Source organism: Armigeres subalbatus, chromosome 1 (assembly GCF_024139115.2).
Source record: "Armigeres subalbatus isolate Guangzhou_Male chromosome 1, GZ_Asu_2, whole genome shotgun sequence".
NCBI classification, from domain to species: domain Eukaryota; kingdom Metazoa; phylum Arthropoda; class Insecta; order Diptera; family Culicidae; genus Armigeres; species Armigeres subalbatus.
In genome coordinates, this window is record NC_085139.1 from 160,807,001 (window position 1) to 160,834,171 (window position 27,171).

The 27,171-nt window shown below is 37.5% G+C and overlaps 2 protein-coding genes across 5 annotated transcripts in view; one reads left to right on the forward strand and one right to left on the reverse strand.

Moving 5' to 3' along the window:
* The window catches only part of LOC134205427 (protein singed), a 191,987-nt gene extending 168,432 nt beyond the window's left edge, over positions 1 to 23,555 (reverse strand). For 2 of the 4 annotated variants that reach the window (XM_062680667.1, XM_062680663.1), the window contains exon 1: positions 14,162 to 14,837. The gene's annotated coding sequence lies outside the window, so the exon portion shown is untranslated. Of the gene's footprint in view, positions 1 to 14,161; positions 14,838 to 23,436 lie in introns of those variants that run through there. The other 2 variants (XM_062680665.1, XM_062680668.1) reach the window with 2 other exon arrangements.
* Positions 22,224 to 24,156, forward strand: LOC134206696 (uncharacterized). Its single transcript, XM_062682420.1, has one exon. The coding sequence runs from the start codon at positions 22,426 to 22,428 to the stop codon at positions 24,154 to 24,156; it is 1,731 nt and encodes a 576-aa protein (XP_062538404.1). The 5' UTR covers positions 22,224 to 22,425.
* Positions 24,157 to 27,171: the final 3,015 nt, after the last annotated feature.

A 27,171-nucleotide genomic window follows, 5' to 3' on the forward strand; every position in this document is an offset into this window, starting at 1 on the left:
CTAGAAGTTACGTATTGCTCAGTGGCCTGGCTGCATTGAGGTTTGGTGTCATACCACTGGTATGCTGTGAGCCTCAATATTTACTAGAAAAATGTTGGGCGTCATCTAACTCAATGATTTTCCAGAATGCTTTCTTTGTACTGGCTTTCCGTTTTGTGTTCGATTAGATTAGATTAGATTAGATCAGTGTGAAATCGACCGAACTGATAAACAGAATATGGTGACCAACCTCGCCAGAAAGCTATACCATCGTAGTGTATATTTTTACTCAGGCGAGTTTCAAAATATCTGACTTAAAATAAAATTTGGTGATCATTTTTTGTCTGTTGCTTTGTTTTGGAGTGCAAACTTTATTATTATCATCTTCGTCTTGCTGAACAAATGAACTATCACACTATACATGCTATTCTGATCAGTGATCATTTTGATCCTCTCTCAGAATCAAATCCAGAAATTATCACATCGCTATGCACTCCTGAATGACTATGATTTAAGCCATAGCTCTATGGTAGAGTCTGACTAATAGTCATCGTCGCAGCAAGTAGCGACGAGTTGTACATATTGTCTTCATTGCTACTTGACGCATCGTCAATGACGCGCACGACGTTGCTTTCGTCGTGCAAACGGTAGCGAAGACTTCCATACCATTATTCTTCAAGCTGGGCAGCTGCCATGCGAAGAATATCTTTTGTCTCTCTCATCAACTGGAACAAATTTCTCGATATCTGCGACTAAGCCATTGATCAATTCACTTCTGAAAAAATCTCTCATCATGGTCAAATCGCCTTCCTCACGACCTAGGCGAGAGTCTGGTATGCGCCTCCTATACGTCACTGTTTTATGTTCACGTTTCTACTTTCCAGACATTTCCTGATGTTTGAAGTCACTACAATGACCGTGGATTATATGGATATGTTTTATCTCTGCAACTCCATCTACGATTTGTGCTAGGGTTCAAGCTATGCTATTTTTCCTGATATTTATAAATCATCTTTTTTTCAGTTTATAAAAGGGCCTGAAACAGAAGTATCTTACAATCTTATTCGAGGGAAAGCCTTTCTTGTACATTGTCCAAAACTATTTGAGCTCCATCGTTCTTGCTTTGTAAACGTATGGCAACAAAAGAAATCAACATGCAGAAATCCTCGTATATTATGCTTTGTATATCGCTTTTACGTTCGTTGCAGTATCATTTCCTGATTGAAGTTGTCAACCAACCACTGAAAATTCATGGAAGCGTCTTAAATTGGCTCAACTCTCACTAGGGACAGTTGTAAAATGTCTGTTAAGATCGGCAATTATTTATTCACAAAATAGCCAACAAAAATATTTCTAATTTATTTGAACGATGAAGATGGATTGAGTACCAAAACAAAACTTTGAAAGTATTGATACAATAAAATATGTCATATAATCGTATATGAAAAGCAAAGATTATTAGTAGGATGTTTCAAAAAACGACTCAGTTCACCACGCCCTCTCGATTCCGTCCCATGCTCCACGTGTCCTCCAAAAACCTGAGGTAATTCGAACAAAAACTCAATGAGCACAAGCAGTTCCAAGTTTGAATGGAAACTAGTATGGGAAACTAAACCTTTCATTACACTGACTACAGGCCTCCCACCAAGCGCCGGCTTTTCTCTACGACATCCTACACTTGGTCAGCAGCCCGTTTCTGCGAATTTTTCAAGGCCAAAACATTTTCGGTCACGAGTTCCTGGGTTAAGAAACACTGTGCAGCGGTTATGTTTTAATAATTAAATACAAACAATAATTATTATTTCCATGGGTGTAATAGCTAGCAGAATCTCATGATTTCTGTTTTTGTATAGATTTTCTTTTTTTTCGATATGGCCTATCTCCCTTCAAGAACGGTTATGGTTTATAACAAAACATGATATGAACTTGTTTTAAATAAGAGTAAAATAACAAAAATTTGCACAGAAAATCATAAAAATATCAGGTTTTGCTATTAACAAGAACTTATCAATATCTTGAGCTATAAGTTTTTTTGTTATTTCGCTTGTTATTTGTACTTTTATTTCAAATAAGTTCATATAATGTTTTGTTTGTTATCAATATCACGGATTCTACCCGGGATTCCCTTTTCAAAGGAATTACTGTTTTGATTCAAATTCCGAACATGACTCATATTCCGAACACTCGCTTCGAAATGGTCATTTTTTGCTTTATTCGCGTAATTTTATACAAGCGACTTTAAATTCGTTTGTAATCTTGATCCTCAGTACGGTAAGCCTATGAAAGTTTTAGTTTCAGGGCGGTAAAATGCCAGTGTTCGAAATATAAGCCATGTTCGGGATTTAAGTCAAAGCAATTTAAATAACAACCTTTCCTTCCCAAGGCATTAATAGATGAGCAGAATGTAGGGTAAGACGGTATAATGCGCCCCACCTGGCCAAAACGCCCCCCTTTGATTTCTAGAAAACTATAACTAATTGAGGGTCAAAATCAGTTGGTACCTATAAGTATCTGTAAACCCATCATACTATGTGAATGTGGAAGTATTTTGTATTACACAATGAAAATAATAGCAAAATACAAAAATTTACAGTTTTGATGTAACTTTTCATGTTTGTTAGCTCAACAGTCTGGAGCCACTCTGGCATACTGTCCACAAAACTTGCACTGGAACACTCAGTTGGGCAACAAAATAACTTTTCTCAGTGGTTAATATGATGTAAAATTACTGTCTTCAAAATGTAACGATTTTCGAAAAACATGTTTCACTGGCCAAAAACGCCCCAGTGTAGGCAGGACGATATGCCCTTACCAACTGGACACAAGCGTAGCGAGCCTGCAGCACTGCAGCAGTTGCTTCCAAATTGTATGAAAAATATTTAAATGTAAATCACACCTGCTATAATGGACCTATGTTGGTTTTTTTTAATGTCAAGTGCATAAGGATTTGTAACCTTTTTATTATGGGATTAATAAAATACTAATGAAGGGCTATGAAACGTCTTTGGCTAAGGTGGGGCGTTTTGCCCAGGCACTTGTTGAAATCAATTTTTTCGCGACTTTTCAAAAAGCTTTATTACGTGTTATCTGTAATATTTTATACGACTACTCACGGGCAATGCATTTATGACTTTCTTGACTACCAAATAACGCAAAGTTTGCATAAATTGCGTTGAAAAGTTAAAGTTATCAAGGAGTTGCCTTGGGGGGCATATTATACCGTCTTACCTACCTGCAATACATATAGCACGTGCTATCAAAGCATGTGGCAGCTAAATTTTCAAAAAACATCACTGAAGATAACTTTTGAAGAAAAAGGCTATCTCATGAACCTCTTACTTACCTTACCCCTTTTTTAAAGAACAGAAAAAAATTGAAGCTTTGCTGTCAGCAAATGTCTCGAAAGAAATTTTACAATTCAATTTACATTTAATCCACCGTATTCTAGAGCAGACACACATAGACTGAGACCGGAGAAACGGCAACATAATGCTAGCTACTAGTGAAGAGCATAGTTCAGTCGCCTTTAGAGCGAGAGAGCGTTGAGAGACCGCAACGTACATAATGTTGGCTATTCAGCTGTACTTAGCTGGCAGACTCCCGCAAAACATTTCTCCGCTAGAACCATTGACTATTTGCCCATAGCGAAGAGCGAAAAACGGCTCTAATGAATGCTGGTTTCACAAAAGAAGAACGAACCGAGAAAGAGGCAGCTCTATATGAATGCAAGCATATAGCAACCGTTGCCGGTCGTCGTCGTCGTCGCTAGGATGGCTGTAGAGACAATGTAGATTGGGTCTGGTTATTGGTTTGGATCATAAAACGGACCGCGGAATGGACAAATTGGTACTGTGGTAATAAGAAAGCAGTGCGTTTTACGTTTTACATTCACTCCGGACCAAGTCTGATAATTAATAATGACGATTTCTTGTTATAATAAATGCGATTCTTTTTGGTAAAATGATCATCACTTGGTTGAGTGGAAAGTATTTAACATCATAAAACACACATACTACACCGACATTTGACTCAATTTGACGAGCTGAACCTATTGATGAATTTTAGCTTGACTTAACTTTAACATGATGAGCGTATAAATAAGTTGATCAAACCACCTAGCAGTGTTATTGCATTATAAAAACTATAGTTTTTTGTTTAGTATTTTGGCAATAATATTTCAGCGTTTAGTCGAATCTGGACAATTTTCAATAGAAAACAATGGAACAAGATTCCCGTCGAGTGCAGCCTTTTATATATGTCTTTATTATAGAGTCTTCATAGCACGTATGCAACATTTTGCAATCAAATCGGTTAAGGATAAGTGCCTGAATAATAAGTTATAAATTTTGCTCACGTACATACACATTACACACATACAGACATCACCTTAGTTCGTTGAGCTGAGTTGATTGGTATATACAGTTTTGGAAATTAAAAAGTGAACAAAGTCGTTTCAAATTGATTATTCAGTACAAACTGTAGATTCTGAAGTGTAAAACATTTTTAAACTATTCCAATATAAAAATAATGTATTCTTGTCAACTCACAACTACTAATGTACTGGTTATCTTGTTTTCGTGTTCTTGACGTATTTATGTGATCGTATAGGGATTGGAAATAAAAAAAATACACAAGAGAAACTCAAAATCAAAGGACATTCTGCATTGTATTTTAAATACTTTGTATGGTAAACCGTGATACTCTATTCTGCCTTCAATTTTTTTGACAATCTTTCTACAAAATTGAGCAATATTTTCTCGGAAATCGAGTTTAAGGCCGTTGTTTTGCGACTTCGAAAGTATGTTTTGGGCCATTTTTGTTGAAAAATGGACACCAACATATCATTGTTGGATGCAAATTCTCGTAAAATGCGCAAGTACCACGCTCTTTTGGACTCCCCAACCCGAGCAGACGAAAATAGCTCAATAATATCAAATCTATATGAAAGATCAGACAAAAATATCAATATTTTGCACTAAAATATCATGAAGAGATCAAATTATACTATTTGAAAGAAGTGATCAATATCATGTGCTATTCGCTTGTTCTTACCCATAATATGACAGATGTCTTGATATTTAAATGATATTTCGGTGCAAATTTTTTGATATTGTTGTCTGTTCTTTTATCTTATCTAAGTAGAGTTTTTGTCCTGTTTGAGTGTGCCACTGCGACCAGTTATTAGATCTATTGTAGCATTCCACGTATCCTTCATGTTTAAGTGCATGTCGAATTACTCCATTCCATTACTATTGAGAAGAAATGAAGTATCGGTTTCGATTCAATTCTTGTTTTATTTTCCCAAGAGTACATGACATGGTCCCGCTATTTAGACCCTTCACAGAGAGTAATCTCATTGAAGGCGCGCCCCTTATCAAATCTTTCCTTGAGAAAACAGAACAGTAATACTGTTAATTGGTAATGCATCGAAGCCCTAGCCACATCCTTGTCTTGCTTCTAGAATATCACCAGTAAAGCTACAAACCCGGGATTTAGCGCTATCTACAAGACCATTTCAATCTAGAGAAATTGTGTTCAGTAACAAGAATTTCCATGTGTTGCTCGAACTACCATTGTTTACCAGTTCATGAAGAGTTAGTACATCCATAGAACCCTAACTCAAACTTTTTCCAGCAGTTAGTTCAGCCTAGGTCGATGGGCCCTGGTTTTATAACTAATTGCTAGGAAATCTGTTTCCGCTGCATAAAATTTAGCCTCAAACGAGAGGAATTTGAGTCTTTCAACTTTTCTCAGCAGTTAGTTCAGCCTAGGTCGATGGGCCCTGGTTTTATAACTAATTGCTAGAAAATCTGTTTCCGCTGCAAACAATTTAGCCTCAAACGAGAGGAATTTGAGTCTTTCAACCATGTGCAGGGTGAAGTTAATTTTGTTATAATTCAAAAACTGCAATTGGTAGAGAGGACTAAATACGATAAATTTTTGAAATACCACAACTTATTGCCCTAGCTTGAAAAATGGATGCAGCTAGAGCTCTGTTTGGTAGATCTTACACCATAAAACACTACGTAAAAGTGATCTACCAGCTTTACGGGAAATCTAAGTAGATAGTAACACATAGTAATATTAATAGAATTGATTGTGAAACAATTTCCGGAATGAAGCCATGAACAGAATATCAAAACATGATATCCCATATGATAGTAACACATAGTGATATTGATTGAATTGATGGTATGATGGGCAGAAACCATGAACGGAATATCAAAGCATGATATAGGATATCATGTTTTGATATTCTGTTCATGGCGTCATCCCGAGAAATGTTTCACAATCAATTCTCGGGTACTTATTCAAAAGGACGTATGTGATTTTGTAAACAAAGATTCAAACGTCGATTTGTCCAATCTGAAAGCACTCCCACGCAAACCATCACCACAGACAGGAAGGTGAAGCCTTCGGCTACCTGTTAGTGGTGTCGGTTTGCGTGGAGGCGCCATCAGATTGGACAAATCGACGTTAGAATCTTTGTTTACAAAATCACATACGTCCTTTTGAATAAGTACCCGAGAATTCTATTATTATTACTAAATATCAAGACATATTATGGGTAAGAACAAGCCAATAGCACATGATAATGATCACTTCTTTCAAATAGTATAATTTTATCTCTTCATTTTTGTCTGATCTTTTATATGGACTTTCCAAGAAAAACATTCCCACATCATGAGAGATCCACCTTCAAGCTTAGCGGTTGCTACGTAAACTTTTGCTATAGTCGCACAGTTTCGAAAAAAACGAGTTTTTGTTATCTTTTTGTGTTTTATAGCTGAAACTTGCTGTGGTCTGTCAAAACAATAGAAGTTCAAAAGTAAATTGGCTTGGAAATATACGCTCTTCCAATTATTGATATTTGTCTTTCTGGGCAAAAGCTTCTACTTTTTTAAGACGCTTAGTAGACCAACTTTACGAAGGGGATTTGTTGCAATTAGGGACATTAGGGGATTTTTCCGTCCATCGTCATAGGGGCTAAAATCAATGAAAGCAACGTCTTTTTGCTAGAACTCCACTATAGCAGAACGTTTCGCCTAAGCCTACGATTGGGTACGGATGAATTTGGCAAAAAAGCTTCTATTTTATTGATATTTGAGACTATGACGATAAGACGAAAATTCCTGTTTTAACCCTACTACTCACGTTCAGGGCCCTGTAGCATAATCAGACTAATAATATTAGCTACAAGTTACAAGTTACAAGTCAACAAATTACAAGTACTTGTAATTTGCGTCGCATAATAATGTTTTGCCAACTAATAATATTAGTACTTGTATTATTAGTAAGATTGAAATTACAAGTCCGTCAGGTTCATTTACCTGAACCTTCCTGAACCATTCGACAGTTCACTGTCAATACGGAGGTAAACGATTTGTTTACGTTTGTTTGCAAATTTGTGGATAGAATATATATTTTGACTGCGATAGGTATGCACGGAACACTTTCTGTAAATTTATTGATTCCGCGGTTTAAGCCGGCTTCGTGGTATTGGCATTTTTAACCAAGCCAATGTTATGCACACTGGAGTCGTTTTTACGTGGTCTTTGGGATTGACTTAAGTTTTAATTAAGGCGAATTGTAAATTAGGAGAACGTATCCTCCATGATAAATAGAATCCCGCTAGACTTGTTTGTTGTGGGTTTTTGAAGAGGGTTTAATTTACGTTTATTGTGAGACTTATGCGGGTTTAGATTTTGCTTCTAATTTGATTATGAAATTTGGACGATTTCTTTTTTAGTTCAAAATACTAAGTGATGAAAATATCGTGATAAATTCTACTCAGTATTTAGGTAGTTTTTTTCGTTTTTCCTTTCTTTCCCATGATTGCTGTCAAACATAAAGCAATATGCATGGTCTTAAACGAGATTGTTTAGTATAATAATACAATAGTACAAATTTCAGTAAATCAATATATTCTCAATTTTGAGATGAATAAAGTCAAGCTTTGGGTAAACTAAACTCAGCTTTGGTTAATATGTTTTAAGCATTGGCGTAACTACAGGGGGGCTAGGGGGGGCTATAGCCCCACCTAGAATCAAGTTAGCCCCCCCTAGAATTCCTACGACTTTGCATGAGTATGGCACATATCTAGCGCTCTGATCATATCTGGGCGTAACTGCAAATAATGAATTCTTATCATCTCTCTCTACAGTGAGTTGAATATCATGTTTTCTAACTTCGAAAAATTTATAAATCTTGGGTTAGGATTGCTAAAAACGAAGGATATTACGCTTCCTTTATTCTCAGCCACACATATAATTGCTTAAGGTGAATTGCGTACGAATCTAATTTCTAAAGTAAATTACACTTTCGAAGGCACATACAGCCAAAACACAACTCGTTTTCAGTACGCAGTTGTGATAAATGTTGGAGTTGGAACAGTATTTTCATGCTGATTGAATAAATAATGGAAGTAACAGACTAACAGAACAAATACTATAGCTGAGATAGCTGAGAAAATTCAAGTAAAATAATAAACTGCCTGTAATATTTAGACAACATGAAAAAGACAAATGTTTAACTTGAGCAAGAGACATAGGATGATTAGGTTACCGAAGAATTTCTAACAAATCTTGACTTTTATTTATCAGCAAATCAATCAACTCTTTAAGATTTTTATGGTTACATTGCATTGCATTGCATTGCGAGTATTTTGTGCCTATGACCTCTAGCTTTCCAACATAGCCCTTAAAGATGCATGGCATTTCTAAAAGGATTGTCAAGTGAAACCTTTCGATATTGTGATAGCTGAGTACAACGTATCACATGCCTGTAATAGCAAACATTTTGAAGGCATTTCTTTCTGCAGATTTCTTTGGTAAAGTTTTCAAGCAATGTTGCTGCTATTAACCGAAAACTTTGAATTTCCAATTATCTTGATAATCCTAAAAAAATTTAATAATCCTTGAAATCCGAAAAAAGCTCGGTAAACCCTGAAATTTCAAGGAGAGGTAGCTAAAATGTATAAGAAGACGGGAACATCGTCTTCGACCAGAGGTCGTACAGACTAAGCACTTAACACTTAGCATGAGACAACGGACAGGTCACATAACAGCCAGTGGACCAGTGGATAATTTTTCGATCATGAAAAGTTTCCTCCTTACCGGGGGAAATCTAACCCATACTCCCTAGCACATGCACATCGTATAGACAATTGACGTCGCTAACCGCACGGCCATGAAATCCACAATAACTTGAATTTATTTCTAATGGATATGTAAAACTCGAAAGTTATATGTAGCTAAAGCTCTTAAGTTTTTTACGTATCAAAGTCATTGGGAATCCCACGACATTTATAGATTTTTATGTCAGAGCTGTTCAAGTCGTCACTGAATGTATTGGAATTGCTGGTTGGTAGGCCAACTTGCACACAGTTGAACAAAAACAATAACTTTTTTTTGTGTTTGACTGTAAGAATAGAAAAAAGTTAGCCCCCCCTAGAATTTTTCCTTAGTTACGCCAATGGTTTTAAGTGGATTAAGTTAAACTACTACACTACTAAAAATCCACACATATTTATTGGCAAAAATCTCTAGATTTAACTTATTATGTATATTAGCGCACACACAACCATGCTCCACGCGAACTACTAATAAAATATATATCCAAATAAACTTTATGTGTGATCTCGAATTAGCAATGATTTAATTTATGTGTGGTTCTATATCGATTATATTAGGGTGGAGCTTAAAGACACTATAAACGAAGACAGGAAATGTTCCAATTAGAATTCCAAATTTACTGTCAGTGTCATTTCAATCGAGCGAGAGACCTGTCATTCCAAAAAATCCCGCGTAACATTTGGGAAGGGCTATTTCAATTATCACAAATACACATGCTTTAATTATTATTTTGAAGTTTATGCAGCATCAGCAGTGTTGCGCATTCGGGGTTGCCGGTTGATTTGTTTCTTCAGGGATAAGAGTTCGCGTCTTTGTATATAGTGTCTTTAGTGGAGCTATTGCAAAAATTTATAACGGCGACACATATATGTATCTTATATGGATATTTTTGACAGTGTAAGCACAGACAAACAGACATAATACATTGAACATTCATTCATCAAATCCATCGTCGTTAAAACACTAACGACATCTGTTGACTTCAGCTAGCTGGGCTAATCACGAACTAGGTGGCGGTAGTGAGCAAACGTCAAAATAGAGTAAATTCGATGCACAAGCCACGAGTGATCGATTGGCCAACTAATGATTATTTGAATCGACCAGTAAATCAGTGAACAATGGAAATTTGTCGAGTGTTATGTCTGTTTGTCTGTGGTATAAGTGTTAGAAAACTCATTTTACTCAAACTTGGGTTATTGGTCCAAAGTACGGATTCAAGCTAAAAAAACCCAATTTTGAGTAGTTTTGGGTTTCTGTGTACTGCATAATGGCTAATGATCTTTACCATTTGAATAAATACTGGATTGCAGCTCTTAAAGTACTTCTACTACATCCAAAGTCATTTGAAAATTTTCATAATTCTCAGTGTTATGTGGGAAAGAGAAATTTATTCTTAGTGCACAGTATTTCATTATATGTATAATTTGAAGCAACTAGAATAATAGTTTCTTTCTCTGTTAAGTCGTTAAAAACAATTAAACTTTGCATAATTACTTTGCACAGCTAAAATAATAAAATAAAAGCTACTTGTAAATTAAATTACAGCACCATTCATACTTGTAAAAGAAACTACAAGCCAACGCTAATAATTTCTACTTGTATTTTCTTTATGCAACAGTTACTTGTAAATTCCACTAATATTATTAGTGCGGTTTACTTGTAATATTAGTCTTGTAAATTCATACTTGTAGATTCATTATGCAACAGAAAAATACAAGTTTCAAGCTACTCTACTAATATTATTAGTAAAATTTCGATTATGCTACAGGCCCCAGGTTGAGCAAGGATCTGTACACACCAAACGATGCATTCTTATTATTGTTTATGGCACCACAACATCCTTTGTTTTATTCATTATTACTATGTTTGGGATGATATCAATTTAATCTCTGAAGCTTAATTGTTTTCATCATCATTAATAAGAGATAAATTTTTTTTTGCTATTGTTTAGATATTAATGAAATTAAATATGAGTGTGAGTTTAACTCGATTTAAGAATTTATTACAGCTCAAGGCGATTATGCAACAAAGACACAAATCGGTCACCTTGGAAACCACGTGCTTTTTACCGATTTTTTTAAAGAGCACAAGTTGAGAGAACCATAACATGCATATGGGGTGAAACAATGGCAGATCATTTATTCACTTATGCTGAGTAATCGACTTAATTTCCAAAGCTTCACAAACATTATTACGCTAAATTTGGGCTTTTGGAAATGGGAGAAGAAAAGTATGTGGTGAATTTGAAATTCACCACGGGATCAATTGTATTATACCCTTAATATCAACCTTTTAAACAGAAGATTATTTGAAACTTACTTGATCGGTCGAAAAGCTGTGTTACTTCACAAAGTGTAGATAAAACTATGTTGTTCACTATTTTTATTTCCAAGTCCTATACAGCATGATCACAGAGACACGTCAAACACTAAAAAAATAGATAGCCAGCACATGTCTGATGAAAATAATACATTTTAGGAATATTCAAAATTGTCTTAGACGTCCAGTGACTACAATTTGTACTGAATAAATTACTTAACTGATTCAAAACGTATTTTTTTCGTCGTATTTCAAAATAAATTTTGGACATACTGGTTCAAAAACGGATGCAAACTATGAAAAAGTAGAAATATCTATATAAACAACAAAGCATTTTACGGGGCCTCAATCCTAATATGAAGTTGGCAATGGTACTTGAGACATAATTAAACTATTTTTATCAAATCGAATTAGATTTGCACCGAAATATCATGAAAATATCAGGTTTTGCTATTCACAAGAACAAATTAATAGCTCAAGATATTGATAAGTTCTTGTTAATGGCAAAACCTGATATTTTTATGATATTTCGGTGCAAATTTTTGTTATTTTCGCTTGTTATTTTTACTCTTATTTCAAACAAGTTCATATCATGTTTTTTTTTTTGTTATCAATATCACGTTATACTGTTAACGAGCTATTATCGTCTACCCGGGTTGTGCATAAATCATTAAACAAATTAAATACACTCAAACTGGACACAATTAAAGGACAACGCGATTCAGAATCCTCGGTCTGCACCAATATTTTTCTATAATTATCACAATGAATATGAAAAATAGACACTAGGGTGGCTCAAATTAGTATCGGAAAAACTTTGTTCAATTTTTTTGATGGGCCGCCCTCTTATCCGGTTCTATTTGATGCCCTGATGCTCTGGACAAAATTTCAGCCAAATCGGTCAACGTTTGGGCGGTGCTAAACTCGTTCGAAGTTTATATGGAAAAATATATGCAGGAACATCCAAAAACAGTAAATTGCAGCTGAACTACACAACTTACCATGAAGAACTATGATACTTATTCAGATCTTGGAGAATTTAATACAGAATGTTATGCAGAAAAACCGCGAGAAGATTCGAGTTTGCCTAAGTTATTAGCATTTCTCTGCAGTGGGGTTTGTGCAAATTTCGTTTCTTTTACCTTTGAAAAGAAATAAATTCACCCCCACAGCACTCCAGTAAAATGCTAATATCTTTGCGTAATAAACTCTAATCTTCTCGCGGTTTTCAACATAACATTCTGTATTTTATTTTACAAGAACTGAATGAGTATTATGGTTCTTGATCGTAAATTGTGCCGTCCAACTGCAAATCACTGTTTTTGGATGTTTTTGCATACATTTTTCCATAAAAACTTCCAACGAGTTTAGCACTGCCCAAACGTTGACCGATTTGGCTGAAATTTTGTCCAGAGCATCAGGGCATCAAATAGAACCGAATAAGAGGACGGCCCATCAAAAAATTTGAAAAAGTGTTTTTTGAGCCACCCTAATAGACACCTATTGATTCAATTACCCCATTACGAAAAATTAGTTTAGTTTTTCGCATATTGAGTGATGCTAACAACATATCAAATGAGCAACATAAAATCCCATGTGTGCAGTGCTCTATATCGCCTTAAAAATTATCTCTCATCAGCAGGGGCCATGCATAGGAAAAAGGCAAAAAGGATGCTACAGAGGTAAATATATTTTGTAGATTTAAATTCATATCTATGCACATACGGGAAGCATGGAAGTCAAAGCATATTTCAATCAAAATCGTAATTATTGAAATCAATATTTGATTAAATGACACAGTTTTGTAAAACTCAAAATCAAACTACGAGCTACACAATAATTTGATATATTGAGAATCTCATAAACTAAATTTAAGCATAATAAAAGTTTTCGAAACGTCTCTGTCCAACGGGGAAAAGCCAATCAAAACCATTTATATATATTTAAATAAATATAAAGCCCAAACTAATTATTATAGTAACCGTAATAGTGAGATTACAGATTCTACAGAGTACTAATTGTAAAACAATAAATCTAGGAACTTTTTAATATACATAGGCCAGGGATTTCAGCTTCTCAATTGATGTGGAAAATTACAAATTAGTTATCTTAGTATTTCCACTGTTATTAGTTTGAAAGCTTTTCGATGCCTGCTATTGCATATGAATATGTATTTTATGTGGCAAGTACGATGAATACACTATGCCCAGCGAATCGAATATATTTCGCATGGGAACACATCATAAACCGCAGTAGAACTCGCCATCTCCGGAATGGCAATCCTACGTCTTTGCTCGCAAAGCTAACTGTAGTCATCCTTCACTCGGATAATAGTTTTGTCGGTAGTTCAGAAGTTCAGCAAATGTCAACGGCAGATAAGCTGCTGAACCATGAGTATTTTGTAGAACTACCATTTAACCAAAGCCACAGACTAAGTGTACTATCGCGCTATTTATATTATTATATCACTTTGTATTTTCTTTTTTCAACAAACTCGTTTAAATCATACGAAATCAAAACATACATTAGTATGCCCAGGTGGAATGTGCCTAACGGCAGAACCAATTAACATCCAATCCAATCATGTTTACCCACAGAGACATAATTGCACTCATCATGACCAAATAAGGTCTTCCACAATAGAAGATGTCAGTAGACCTGCTGGTCTGTGAACAGGGCACCCAATATGTCTTCTTCTAATGCAGTTTCTGTTCTTTTGTAGCACTTACCAGTTTCGTTTGTCTACTGGTTTCTTTTCTGCACTTCTGCGTATATCTGCGCTGCCGCTTCACCACTCAATCAGCCTAGTTGCCGTTCGAGACAAATTCTCTTTCACAGATGTGGAACGATGTCGATCACTGGTTTTCCTGCAAGGCTTATTCGCTTTGTGCAGTGGCTCAAGCAAATATTCCGTTTTTATCGCTCTCGAACAGTATTTCCTTCTTCGACTCGACACACAATCTTTGCAATGTATTATCTTGCTGGAATGGCAATCTGGACTTAAAACTGACTCACTTTTGTATCAACTTTTAATGGGGTTTCCAAAATATATATTTTTTCCGCTTTTGCCTTTCTTTTTCACACTGGTTCTGCGATATTGCTTGACGTTCGCCAAACTATCAAAATCACGTTATCAATTATTTCTGATGGCTCAATTTCAATAAACGAGGATTTTTTCTTCGAACTTTTGCCTTCAACTGGTTTCAAACTATAACGAATCAAATTTTCACAAAACTACTGCTTTTTCATTTAAGTACTTTTTCCGACAAAGAACTGACAAAGGACCGGTACTACCGACTCACGGAACTGCGGGAAAACGATGTGCTCAACTTCACGGACAGAGTTGGAATGAAGCCAGGTCTTGAAAAAATGTTGTAACGCCGCTACGGCAAAAATAATATTGTTTGATGTTTAAAATTTGTCGATATATTTAACATTGTTCGGCTCGTTCGGAGCGACTGGAGAAATGAGAGAAATGGATTATGCATAGGGAGCTAGCAGGCATGGCTGCAGATACCTGCTAAATGTTGCGACTGAGAAACACCCGCCGATGTTGGGGAGAGTTGAGAACATTCGGTGGGAGCATTTGAGAGAAGAGAGAAGAGAAATACTCATTCATGCCCGGAAAAGATGGTGGAGCTATAGATGTATGCTGAAAGCATGTTAGTACAGCAAACCGTTGATCAAGTTCAAGTGTAGAAGGAAAAATTGCGAAGAAATATCACCGGCGTCACAAGACAACGTTGTACATTAGGCTACAAGGTCGAGCGAGGAAGCTAATTTATTTTCAGATGATACTACAACAACATCTAATTATAAAATATGTATGTAGATTTATACGTCATACGGATGAAAAATAAAATTAAATATTGTATACTTCTTTTCTACTTTTCTTCTTGTATTCTTCATAGATCAAATGCCGATCAAATGCGTTTATGATCAAAAAGTATTTCCTAACAACTTTTTTCGATCCGTCAACATTTTTGTTCAATCAGCCCGTCCTTCTTCCGTCTTCCTTCTGCTTTTTTGTTATTCCTTCTTCTTTCTTCTTGCTCTCTTCTTTCTTTTTTCTACTCCCTGCTTCCTTATTAATTTTTCCTTCTACCTTTTTCCATTTTTCTTCTTCCTTTTACCCTTTTCCTTTTTGCCTTTCTCGTATACAAAGTATACGTAAAGGCTATAGGATCACTCCAAAACCGAACTTTTGATAGAAGGCTCGGAGACCCATAGTGTTATATATCAATCGACTCAGCTCGACGAATTGAGGTGATGTCTGTATGTGTGTATGTATGTGTGTGTGTGTGTGTACAAAAATGTGAGACACACTTTTTGGTACTTAGCATTATTCGATTTGCTCGTAACAAGTTGCAGTCGACGCGGATTGCGGCCTAGTTGTTTCCTATTGAAAATTGGCCCAATCGGTCATTGCGTTCCAAAGTTATTAAAAAAACATTGTTTTTCTACCAAGGGTCCCCCCTTGGGAAAAAAATTTCAAAATCGAAAAAAAAAATTTTTTTTCAAAGATTGCAGCAATGCATTCAAATGACCGCAAATGCATATGAATTGATGGAAAAAGTAAAATATATCCCCCTAAAGTGCTATTTTGACCTCTTTTATGTGTTTTTCTTATTTTTTAATGCGCGAGAAAGGCACCACCAACGCTAGGTGGATTGATCTGGGTTTTTCTTCTTCATTATTCCGTTTTCCTTCTTTATTCTTCCTTTTTCCGTCTTCCCTTTTCTTTGCCGTTATTCCATCTTCCTTCTCCTTTCTCCCTTCTTCCTTCTTCTTTCTACATTTTTCCTTCTTATTTCTTCCTTCTTTTTTCTCTTTTTTTACCTTTTTCCTTCTTATTTCTTCCTTCTTCCTTGTTCCTTCTTCTTTTTTCTTTTGCCTTCCTTCTTCCTTATTCCATCCTCCTTCTTTCTTCTTTGATCTTTTCTAACTTTTATCTTCTTCGTTTTTCTTTTTCCTTCTTCAGTATTTCTTCTTCTTTTTTCTTTTGCCTATGCTGTATGTTCTGAAACTGAAGATGAAGAAAAGTTTGTCTCAACATCCGCATTGAATGCAACCAATATTGGCGGATGATCGCTGGTTCATCATTATCCCCATTGGTATCATCATCACCATCGTCGACGAACCGTCATGCAATCAATGCGATGCATCAAGAGTGCCCATTTGATTTTTACGGTCATAAATATTCAGCAGTAAAAGCGAGTAAAATATGGAGCAAAAACAATAATTGTCGATGCACTATTTGAGTGGGCTTACTACATTGTAATTAACGATTAACTGAACGATTGCTCAAATGCGGAAAAGTGTAACTATTAATTGATTAAAAATTCAGTAGTTATAGCCATAACTATAACATGGATTACATTTTTCTAAATGACAGATAGCCACTTAATTTAACGATTTGCATAGACGGCATATTCGTGAAGATGGCATATAAGTGAAACTGCGTCTAACCCAATCTTATCTCAAGCGATCTGACTTGATTTGATCATTAAAGGTCAAAAAGTACATTGCTCTTGTTTTTTTTTTCATATAATTCTGTATTCGCAGGTAGAATAATTTCTTCTTATTGTATAGCTTCTGTTGACGCATAATAAATACATTGGCGGAAAGTAGGGCATTCGCTTTCAATAACGTGGACAGTATAAAAAAATACAGGTAATCAAATGAGGAAAACTACAACTTATTATCAGTTACCAGCACGATGACACTTTTATGTTCAAGGAAGTCGAGACAATATCCAAAACGAAAAATCTGCTGCTCCAAATAATGGAACACTAGTTGTTTCCTATACTCGCCAAATGAGATTGGCATGAAAATGGTCATATGAACAATTCATCGACAGAGTCCAGTTTGTGCTGGTAATATGCTTCGAACGACTGCCCTTTTATAAATTGATTGGCGCTTCCTGAATTCAGATCATGATCTGGATGATATGATCAGATATTTCATCATGAAGTTCGGCAAGTTATTGAGCTTCTTGTATCTTTCAAAACTCCTCCGAAGGGTTAATTGGCCTAATGTAGTTAGCGGAATATTTGAAAAAAACATCCTCAACTCAACTATGGATGAAGTGCGAAGTGAAAAGTAGAAAGCTAGAAGTAAAAAATAAAAAATGAGTGATAAGTGAGAAATCCAAAAACAAGCAACAAGAAGTGTGCATTCAGAACGGAAAAGAGAAAAGTTAAAAGCAAGAAGTGAGAATAGAAAAACTATAAGTCAAAAATGAGAAGTGAAGAATGAAATGTGAAAAGTCAGACACCTTAATTATGAGTAGTTTGTAGTTTGAAGTACCGAGTAGAAAAAAAGCAAGAAGAAAAGAAAATAAATAGACAGAAGAAGTAACGTAATGAGAAGGAATGAAAAGAAATTTTAAAAAAATAAAAATTAAAAATAGCGTAAGCGTTGTTACGTTGTTACATTGGACGTGAACAGCTTTCCTGGAAAGCTTACCAGACGGATCAAAGCAACGTGTGGAAAACTATGTGAAAATTTCGGGCGAACACTTCAGCTCGTTCGAATCCCGCCGGGGACTTAGACAAGGTGATAAACGTTCGTGTCTGTTGTTCAATATTCCACTAGAAAGTGTCATGCGGAGAACTAGGTGTAACAACCGGCAAAACGATTTTCAACAGATCGCATCATCTATGGGAGGCCAGCCCACTATGGGGCCTAAAAGAAACTGCGGTCATAAAATATTCACACCCGCACCAATTGTGTCATGTACAGAAAAGTCATAAGACCGGTAGTCCTGTACAGTAGTTTTTTTGTCTTTATTATAGAGGTTTTCAGCCCTTGGCTGGCTCACCTCTTTGTACAGTAGTTCATTATCGTAACAGCTACCGAAAAACGTCTCTCACGGTATGCTACCTATCGAGAGTGTTTACAGAAATGATAAGTGAGAGATTCTCTCATTCTCCTTTGGATTCAAACCCTGGACAACAAATTACTTACTTACTTACGGGTCCTGTACACCTCCGGTGGTGCAAAGGGCCGACTTGAAAGATCTCCATCCTGAACGTTACCCGGCAATCGCTTTAACCTGTTGCCAGGTTGGATTTCGGTCGACTTCTTTTATTTCTTTATTGAGGCTTCGCCGCCATGAGCCTCTGGGTTTGCCTCTGCTGCGATAACTCTCCAGGGCTCCAGTGTAATGCTTGTTTACAAATTTAATTTCCGCCCTACGTAGAGTGTGGCCGACCCAGCCCCACTTCCGATCCCGAATTTCTGTTGCTATCGGCCTCTGGTGACAACGAAGATGGAGCTCGTTGTTTGAGATCCAGCTATGAGGCCACCAGGCCCGAATTTTATACCGCAGGCATCTATTAATGAACACCTGCAGCCGTTGAGTGTTCTCCACTGATACACACCATGTTTCGCTAGCGTATAACAGCACAGATTTCACGTTAGAGTTGAAAATTCGTATTTTGGTGCGTTCACTTATCTGCCTGTTTTCCCAGATATTTCTTAAACTCGCAAAGGCAGCCCCTGGTTTCTTGATCCGTGCGCCTATGTCGATCTTGGTACCGCCGTCTGACGCCATTTGGCTACCAAGATATTGGAAGCTTTCAACATTCTCCACTGGTTGCCCAGCTACTGTAAAACTGTTTACGTGTTTACATCCAACGATTTGGTTTTGTTGATGTTGATGATTAAACCTGCCGAAGAGGAGCGCTCGGCAAGGTCGTTGAGCTTACTCTGCATATCAGAGCGCCGTTGCGCGAGGAGTGCAACGACATCAGCCAATTCGAAGTCGTTTTGGTGCTCCATGGTTATAGGCTGCCATAACAGCCCGCGGTTTGGTTCACGGTCAATCGCATCTACCAGAATCTCATCGATTACGATTAGGAACAGTAACGGTGATAGAATACATCCTTGCCTCACACCAGCTATGACCCGGATAGGGTCGGACAAGACCCCATTGTGCAGCACTCTACACGAAAAGGTCTCGTACTGTGCTTCGACGAGGCCGATGATTTTCTCAGGAACCCCCTTGCGTCTCAGGGCGCCTCACATATTCTCGTGATTGAGACGGTCGAAAACTTTTTCGTAGTCGTAGTGAGCGTTTTACTTCCTTCTCAAGAGCCGCGTATCGTTGACGGGCTAAGACTTTGGATCCTCTGGTTTTTAATCGCTCTATCGCGGCTTTGGCTGCTCTTCGCTCCTCTATCTTTCTCCAGGTCTCATCGGTGATCCATTGTTTTCTCTGGGTGCGTAGCTCGCCCAGATTGTTCTCGCTGGTGGTGATGAAGGCATTCTTGATGGCGGTCCATAGGTCTTCCACGCTGCCACCTTCCGGAATATCTGCAGCACGTGTCTCCAGTTCTTCAACGAAGGACCGTTTCACCGTGGCATCTTCCAGTCGGCGTGTGTTGAATCGTCGTCCAACTCTTTCCTCCTGCCGACGAATCCGCGCAATGCGCAGGCGTATTTCGCCGATGAGGAGGTGATGATCACACGCGATATCGGCACTACGTTTATTCCGTACATCAAGAAGGCTCCGTTTCCATTTTCGGCTAATGCATATGTGGTCAAACTGATTTTCTGTAAAGCCGTCACGGGAGACCCACGTGACCTTGTGAACCGGTCGATGAGGGAAGAGTGATCCCCCGATCACCATGTCGTTATTACCACAAAATTCTGCGAACAGCTCTCCGTTTTCACTCATTTCTCCGTCCCATAGTGCGCTCATGGTTCGAGTTGTCGGATCCGATCTTCGCATTGAAGTCGCCCAAACAGACTTTGATATCACCCTTTGGAATTCTATCTACGACGGCATTGAGCTGTAGAAGTTCTCTTTGTCTTGCGATCGGCAGCATCGGTTGGCGCATAACATTGGATTATAGTAAGGTTTCGGACCTGTGTTCTAAATATGGCAACGATTATCCTTTCACTTATAGGTTTCACTTCACAAGCGCAGAGTGTGCCTGAGCGCTTAGTAGGAAACTAACTCCGCGATGCCGGGGAGCGTGTTCACCTCGTAAACCAGAGTATAGCAGAACTTGTCCCGACGGCATTCTGTGTTCTCCAAAGTTTGGCCAACGGACTTCACTCAGTCCCATGATCTCAAGCTTCATGCGGCGTGCCTCATTGGCAAGTTGTGCCAATTTACCCTGCTGGGCTAGGGTTAAAACGTTCCATGTTCCTATTCGTGTCCGTTGTTTCGCGCTAAGAGTCGTCGCCGTAAAATCAGTCCGTATTCTTTCATTATCGGATTCTCGAACAAATTGATGTTTCGGGAACAGTAGGTTGTTGGCCCAAGGTTTCCTATCCACCGGGATGGGGCTGCCATCTTAGGTATAGCTTCCGGGGAATAGCATTTCATACTCCCAATGTAATAGGTATTAATCAATTATAGCGATCTCTGGATCTGGAACACGAGAAGTTTAGGGAAACATACAAACTAGGAGAATGAATCAGGCCTGCGTATGAAGCAGGATCGGTAGCCGTATGACCACCAAGCCCATTCATAGCAATTACTCAAGATTAGGAAGATTTTTTAACTCAAGATTTATCTGTCTTAAAGCTCCCAATTAACTTTATAAGGCCCCCGATTTAGAAACTATAGTTTACTAAAAGTTCTGTATTTGAACCTAATTTTGATTTATTTAAGATTTTGCAGCATAGATATTTTTTACTATGATTCTTTAAATTGTAACATAACAAAATAAGATGAAGCCACGTTCCTAGTTTTGATAAACTTCTACTTAGTGAATCCAACATTCCCTACGAATATCGATAAACTTGATCACATTTTTAATCAACCTATCTGGCTAGTTTAAGCGTAGCTACGCCCCATCGTCACAGGGAACGCATAAGAAAAATATTGCCAAAATGAAGAGATCTCACATCATTTTAATTTTTTTTTTAAGTTTATATTGTTATGTTTAATTTATAATTTGTTATCATTGTGTAATTTGTATACTCTAGATCTATTCAGGAATTCTATTCATGTATATATGTAAATCTGGAAAAGAAATGGGGTTTTTATGCCTGTTTGAGGGAGGCTACAGTTGTCCACCTCAAGCCGGCTTTTCCCCCCATCAAACTTCACTAAGACGTCAAGTTAGATGAAGAAAACAAATAATAAATAAGTAAATAAATTAAATTATCACTGATGAAAAAGGCCTCTGCCTGACTGCACTACCATTCAAGGCTCCAAGACAGGATGTCCGTTGTATCACATGCCCATGCGTAAAATCAATGCGTCAATGCCAGATATGTGACGCGGCACCAATCAAAAGTAGTCAACATGTGATACCAAACAGTGAGATTTTCAAAAACTTTTAACATCAAATCAATGCCAAATTTTCAAAACTACTTATCTACTTTTGTAAACAAAGATTCAAATTAAGAATCTGTAAATTGTAAATTAAAAAACTCCTTCTCCAGTAGGCATAAAACTAGAAAACCAAAAATCTTTCCTACATAGTTTATTCTGATATTTTTACGACCTTATATTGAATATTTTATTATATAAACATTGACCTATTTGCTTCAAGACTATTCTCGTAATCAATGAAAACATTCGATTCAGGTAAACAAGATGTGTCATTTTATAATTAAATTGTTTACTATAACTATGACTATATTCGACTATTTGACCGTTGGGATCCCTCATATAAAAAGATAAAGTTTGCCCTGAGCAACGGGTTTGATCGTATAGCCCAACAGCCAACGATGAGCGAATGTTTGTTATCATTTTATCATCTAATCATGCATCATCAACGATACCCTACATTGGCAACAAGTAGTTATCATTACCATATCGTCGGCGTCGCATCGTTTTTCTAGACGATCTTTGTTTGCATGAAACCTCTCGCGTAAGACAATAAAAGACGGCCACATCCACACACACCCACTATCTTGAACCGTTGAATCGTACATCAAAATTGAAACTAATTTAGTCGAATTCTAGTGTGGCCATTAGTTCAGTAGACTGCCCGAACGCGATCTGATCGTTACCTACTCAAAAACCATGAAGTCGCTTCACTTGTGCGTGATCATCCTTGGGATGATCATACTGCTCTCCAGATTGTGTTACGCTTGGGAATGTACCAAACCAGGCCGGTTTCGGGACCCGGAAGAAGGTGAAGAGAGCTGCAATTTGTACGTTACTTGCATTCCGGATGGAGAAGGATCTTTCGCGTTGAGAAACGATCAGTGCAGTTCAGGAAATTTGTTCAGCGAGAAGTACCAGCGATGCATATCGGGAGAGTCTTGTGACAGTTTGGAAGACTTTTATTCAATTGAATACGATTGTAAGGAATGCGGAAAGTTTGTAAATGTTAAATCTCAGGACTGCAGGCAGTTTGTGAACTGTTTGAAAACGAAAGACCCCGGAGTATTTGTTCCGATCAAGCAAAACTGTCCGAAGGATCAAGTATTTTCAGCAAAAACGTTAACATGTGTGGACGAGAGCGACTATCAGTGTCCTCCAACAGTATTGAAGTTTTTGTCAGACTTTGTATGTCTGGGGGTAGGACAGTACCCTGATGAATCCGTTCCAAACTGTCGAGGTTATCGATTGTGCTCACGGTCAAAAAATGGGTCACTTGTTTCGGAAAACTTCTTGTGCGAAAATGATACAATTTATTCGGAAACTGATAAGAACTGCGTATCACCTGAAGATTATGATTGTCCCGATGACGGAACGGACGACTTCGAATGCCCAGGAGTTGGAAGATATCCAGACAAGGTATCAAAAACATGTGAGACCTATCACAACTGTGTGGAAAACTCTAGGGCGGAGTTGAAAGCCACCTTATCGACGTGTCCCGGTGGAACAATTTTTTCGGCAATCACTTCTAAATGTGTCTCTGCGTCGGAGTATGTTTGTCCAACCGCACTTGCTGAATTGGAACTATTCGAGCAGCAGTCGGTGAATGAGCCCAGCATTGCACGACGAATTGCAAATGAAGCGGAAATCAATGATTGCGCGGAATCAGGGAGGTTTGCTAACAATAATGATCAATTATGCAAGACTTACTATTTGTGTTCTCGCGATCCTGAAGGAAATTGGTTCAAGCAACTGGTTCGATGCCCAACTGGAACAGTTTTCTCACCGGAACAGAAACGTTGTTTAGGTAACACAGAAGATGTTTGTCCAACTTTGACAACCGTCGAGCAGCCAACAACGCCTACTTCGACGACGGGTGAATTATTGCCGGCTGAGTGCGTTGGAGCCGGTCGATCTCCCAATCCGGAAGATGAGGCGTGCAAAACGTTCTATTTGTGTTCTTTAAACTCCTACAATGAACTTGTTCGTGCTCTATTCCGATGCCCTGAAGGATCCGTGTTTTCAACGGAAACCAATAAATGCGTAAAAAACGACGGTACTTTTGAATGTGGGCGTGTTTCTGAATCTTCCACAGAAGACAGTTTCGACCAATCTGGAGATGGATTGAGTCCAACATCGCCTATCCAAACATCGGATCTGGAATCAACAGACGTCACAGAAACAGTACCGATAACGATAGAAGCAGAAACGGTGAATACTGTTGTCACAGTGGCAACTGTATCTTACGAATATCCCTGCACGGCAACGGGTCGCTTTGCAGACATCAATTCCATTGATTGTAGGTCGTACTTTTTGTGCGCGGAAGATGATTCCGGATCTATAATTTCTACGCACCTGCACTGCCCGTCCGGAATGGTGTTTTCGAGAAATAACAACAAATGTGTGGCATCGACAAGGAATTTTTGTTAGATTATCTTTAAAACATAGCTGTGCTTTTATTCATTCGGAATATAATTAGCTTCATTCTAATTTCACGAAAAAAAAATCTAACTGCAACTATTTATACTCTCGAATCTAAAATAAATGAAAGCAAATCACAATAAAAATATTTTTTCTTATGATACTCCATTTTTCCTCGACGTATTCGAAAATCTCCAAGTTAATTATCTTTCAATTAGCCTATTTTCTATCAGCACTACATTGCTACATCTTCAACAAACTCAGATGAATGTTATAAGTCCTGTGAATATACGTCGATAATGTTATGTATAAAATACAAGTTTCTCGCATCAAATATAAATCTAAGATTGAAATTATGAAAGGCCTACATGATTTTCAGGTTTTGATCATAGACAAAAAAAAATAGTTTTTTACTTGAAAGATTTTCATAAGGTCGGGGTTCTGCGAACCGGTCCAATCGGACTTTTGACAGGCTTCTGATATTTTGTCCATAAAAGAAAGCTAGAAGTAATTCATATATCAATATATGCGTAGATTAGTTGTTGGTAGGATATCCCTAGTCTTGGGTTTGAGAGATGTCCTGAACGATTTGTGATCAATTGATTCTGCTGAGTTCTCCTATAAACTGGCAAAAAATGTTTTTTTATTAAGCCTTGGTGCAATAAAGAGTGCACCATGATTTCTAAATAGTTATTGCCAGCACGTTTGTGGATTTTGCTACATTTTTCTAAATAATATCTCTATCATTATTAATTGGTATTCCAATGTATCCTGGAAATCTATTTTTTATAATTTATAACAGCTAACTTTTTGGGGCCCCCCTTAGCCGTGCGGTAAGACGCGCGGCTACAAAGCAAGACCATGCTGAGGGTGGCTGGGTTCGATTCCATGTGCCGGTCTAGGCAATTTTCGGATTGGAAGTTGTCTCTACTTCCCTGGGCATAAAAGTATTATCGTGCTAGCCTCATGATATACGAATGCAAAAATGGTAACTTGGCTTAGAAACCTCACAGTTAATAACTGTGGAAGTGCTGCGAGGCGGCTCTGTCCCAGTGTAATAAGAAGAAGAAAAAGATGTGGAGCATGCAAATAAACGTGATATTCAATCGATCTTGCTGTTCCTTTAAATCGAAATAAATTTAAGCTGCGCTTGCTTGTTAAATTTCAGTCAAATTGAATTGAATTTCGAATGTTTATTCGTTTGATGGGATTAGCTGCAATTTTACACGTCGTTGAATTTTCAAAACTATTTGCTGTGAAGATACACTAGATAAGAAAACCCCAAAATTCAGGTCCCTATGAGTTATAGTTTTTGAAATATTAGTTATCAAAGTCGAGGAAAGGTAAAAACGGTTCATGAATAGCATTGTAAAGATAATTAAAAGAGCTTTAATATCGTACTAACGATAAATATCGTGATATCATGAAGGAAAAAAAATCTAATTACGAAGGAAACAATGAAAATAGAAATACTGAAAATAGAGATATTTAGAAAGACCATATTTGGGATGTGTACTTTAACCCTTAAAGGCGCAAGGCGATTTTTTTAGAAATCGTCGAAAATATATTTAACGTAAACAACCATTAAAACCATTAACATTAAACGTATTTTCGGTTTGTTGTTTTAAAATAACATTGCGCATTTAAGGGTTAAGATTCGTACGGAAAATCTTGCGCCATTTTGAGAAAACGCGATTTGAAAAAAACTCGTATACTTGAAGCACTTGTAAAGAAGAAAATACTTTTGTTCGCCTGTTTGTATGGGGAGACTCCACTGTGGATGGGTTGTAAGACAAAAGGACGACGGTCAAAGGTCAAAGGGGCCATCCACAAAATATGTCACGCTCCTAGGGGGGAGGGGGGTTCCGAGCAGCGTGACGAATCATACAAAAATTTTAGAGGTCTAATTCAAAAAGTGTGACGAAGGGGGGAGGGGGATCGAAAATCGCCGATTTTTGCGTGACGTTCTTTATGGATCTTCCCTTTATGGATCTTCCCAAAGGAGAAAAGATCGAATGGATGAAAGGTCGAAAGAACTAAAGATAGAAATTATGGTTGTAGGACAAAAGGCCGAAGGTCAAAAGATCGAAGGTCAAAGGTCAAAAGGTTGAAGGTAAAAAGGTCGAAGGCCGGAAGGCACTTGTTGAAATCCATTATTTCACGATTTTATTTTATTTAGCTTTATTATGTGTTCTTTGCAGTGTTGTAAAATGTCATTTGCATTCGTTTGTATAATTTTCCCAGAACTTTTTTCAGAAGGTAGCTATCAATTCATGTTGTATGAAGAACTTAAAGCGGTTAAATGGGCCTACAACTTTGTCTAACGAGACTTTGCTGTAAATATGTAATCTGGGGCGTGGGAGGCAAAATGTCATTCAAATGACATTATGTCAAATGACACGTGACATTTTGGAGAGTTTTCACTCTCCAGCCTTTGATGTTATACTTAGAGCAATGTACCCTTGGACAAAAATATAACCCTACTCAAGCGTTATGAGTACATTCAAAATTATGGAAGAAATTTTGCTTCTAAAGAAAGTTATGAACAAATTAGTCAAATGACATGCAGATGACATTTTACAAGCCTGGTTCTTTGTAATATTTTCATATGTAGAGCCATAGAAGAAGAAGAAGGATCTCCGGCGGAACAATGAACGAGGGTTCCGTTCTGCAGCATAACGCTTGATCCACTTAAGCCCTCAGTACACTGTTTGTCATAATGACAAATATTTGTCTGTTTTTTTCCAAACCCTGCGGCGCCTCTGGAGGCCGTACCGAGAAGTGAAATACATATCGTTGCGGAAGGTTTGTTCAATTTGTGGTGAGAGTTTCATCAGTATTGATCCTCATGTTCAAAAGTTATCGAAGATGGAACGCGAGAGATGGGAACAAATTTTGCACACTCACGTTGGAAATCCAAGGTGGTCGGAAGGAATGATTGTAAAGTATCTAAAATTCTCGAAATTGACTGTAAATACCGACAAAAGTTATCGGGAAACACTAAGGCTGGATCGACCGACTATT

Excerpts from the sequence above, each read along its gene's own strand:
- LOC134206696 (XM_062682420.1), top strand. The coding sequence starts at position 22,426 with ATGAAGTCGCTTCACTTGTGCGTGATCATCCTTGGGATGATCATACTG.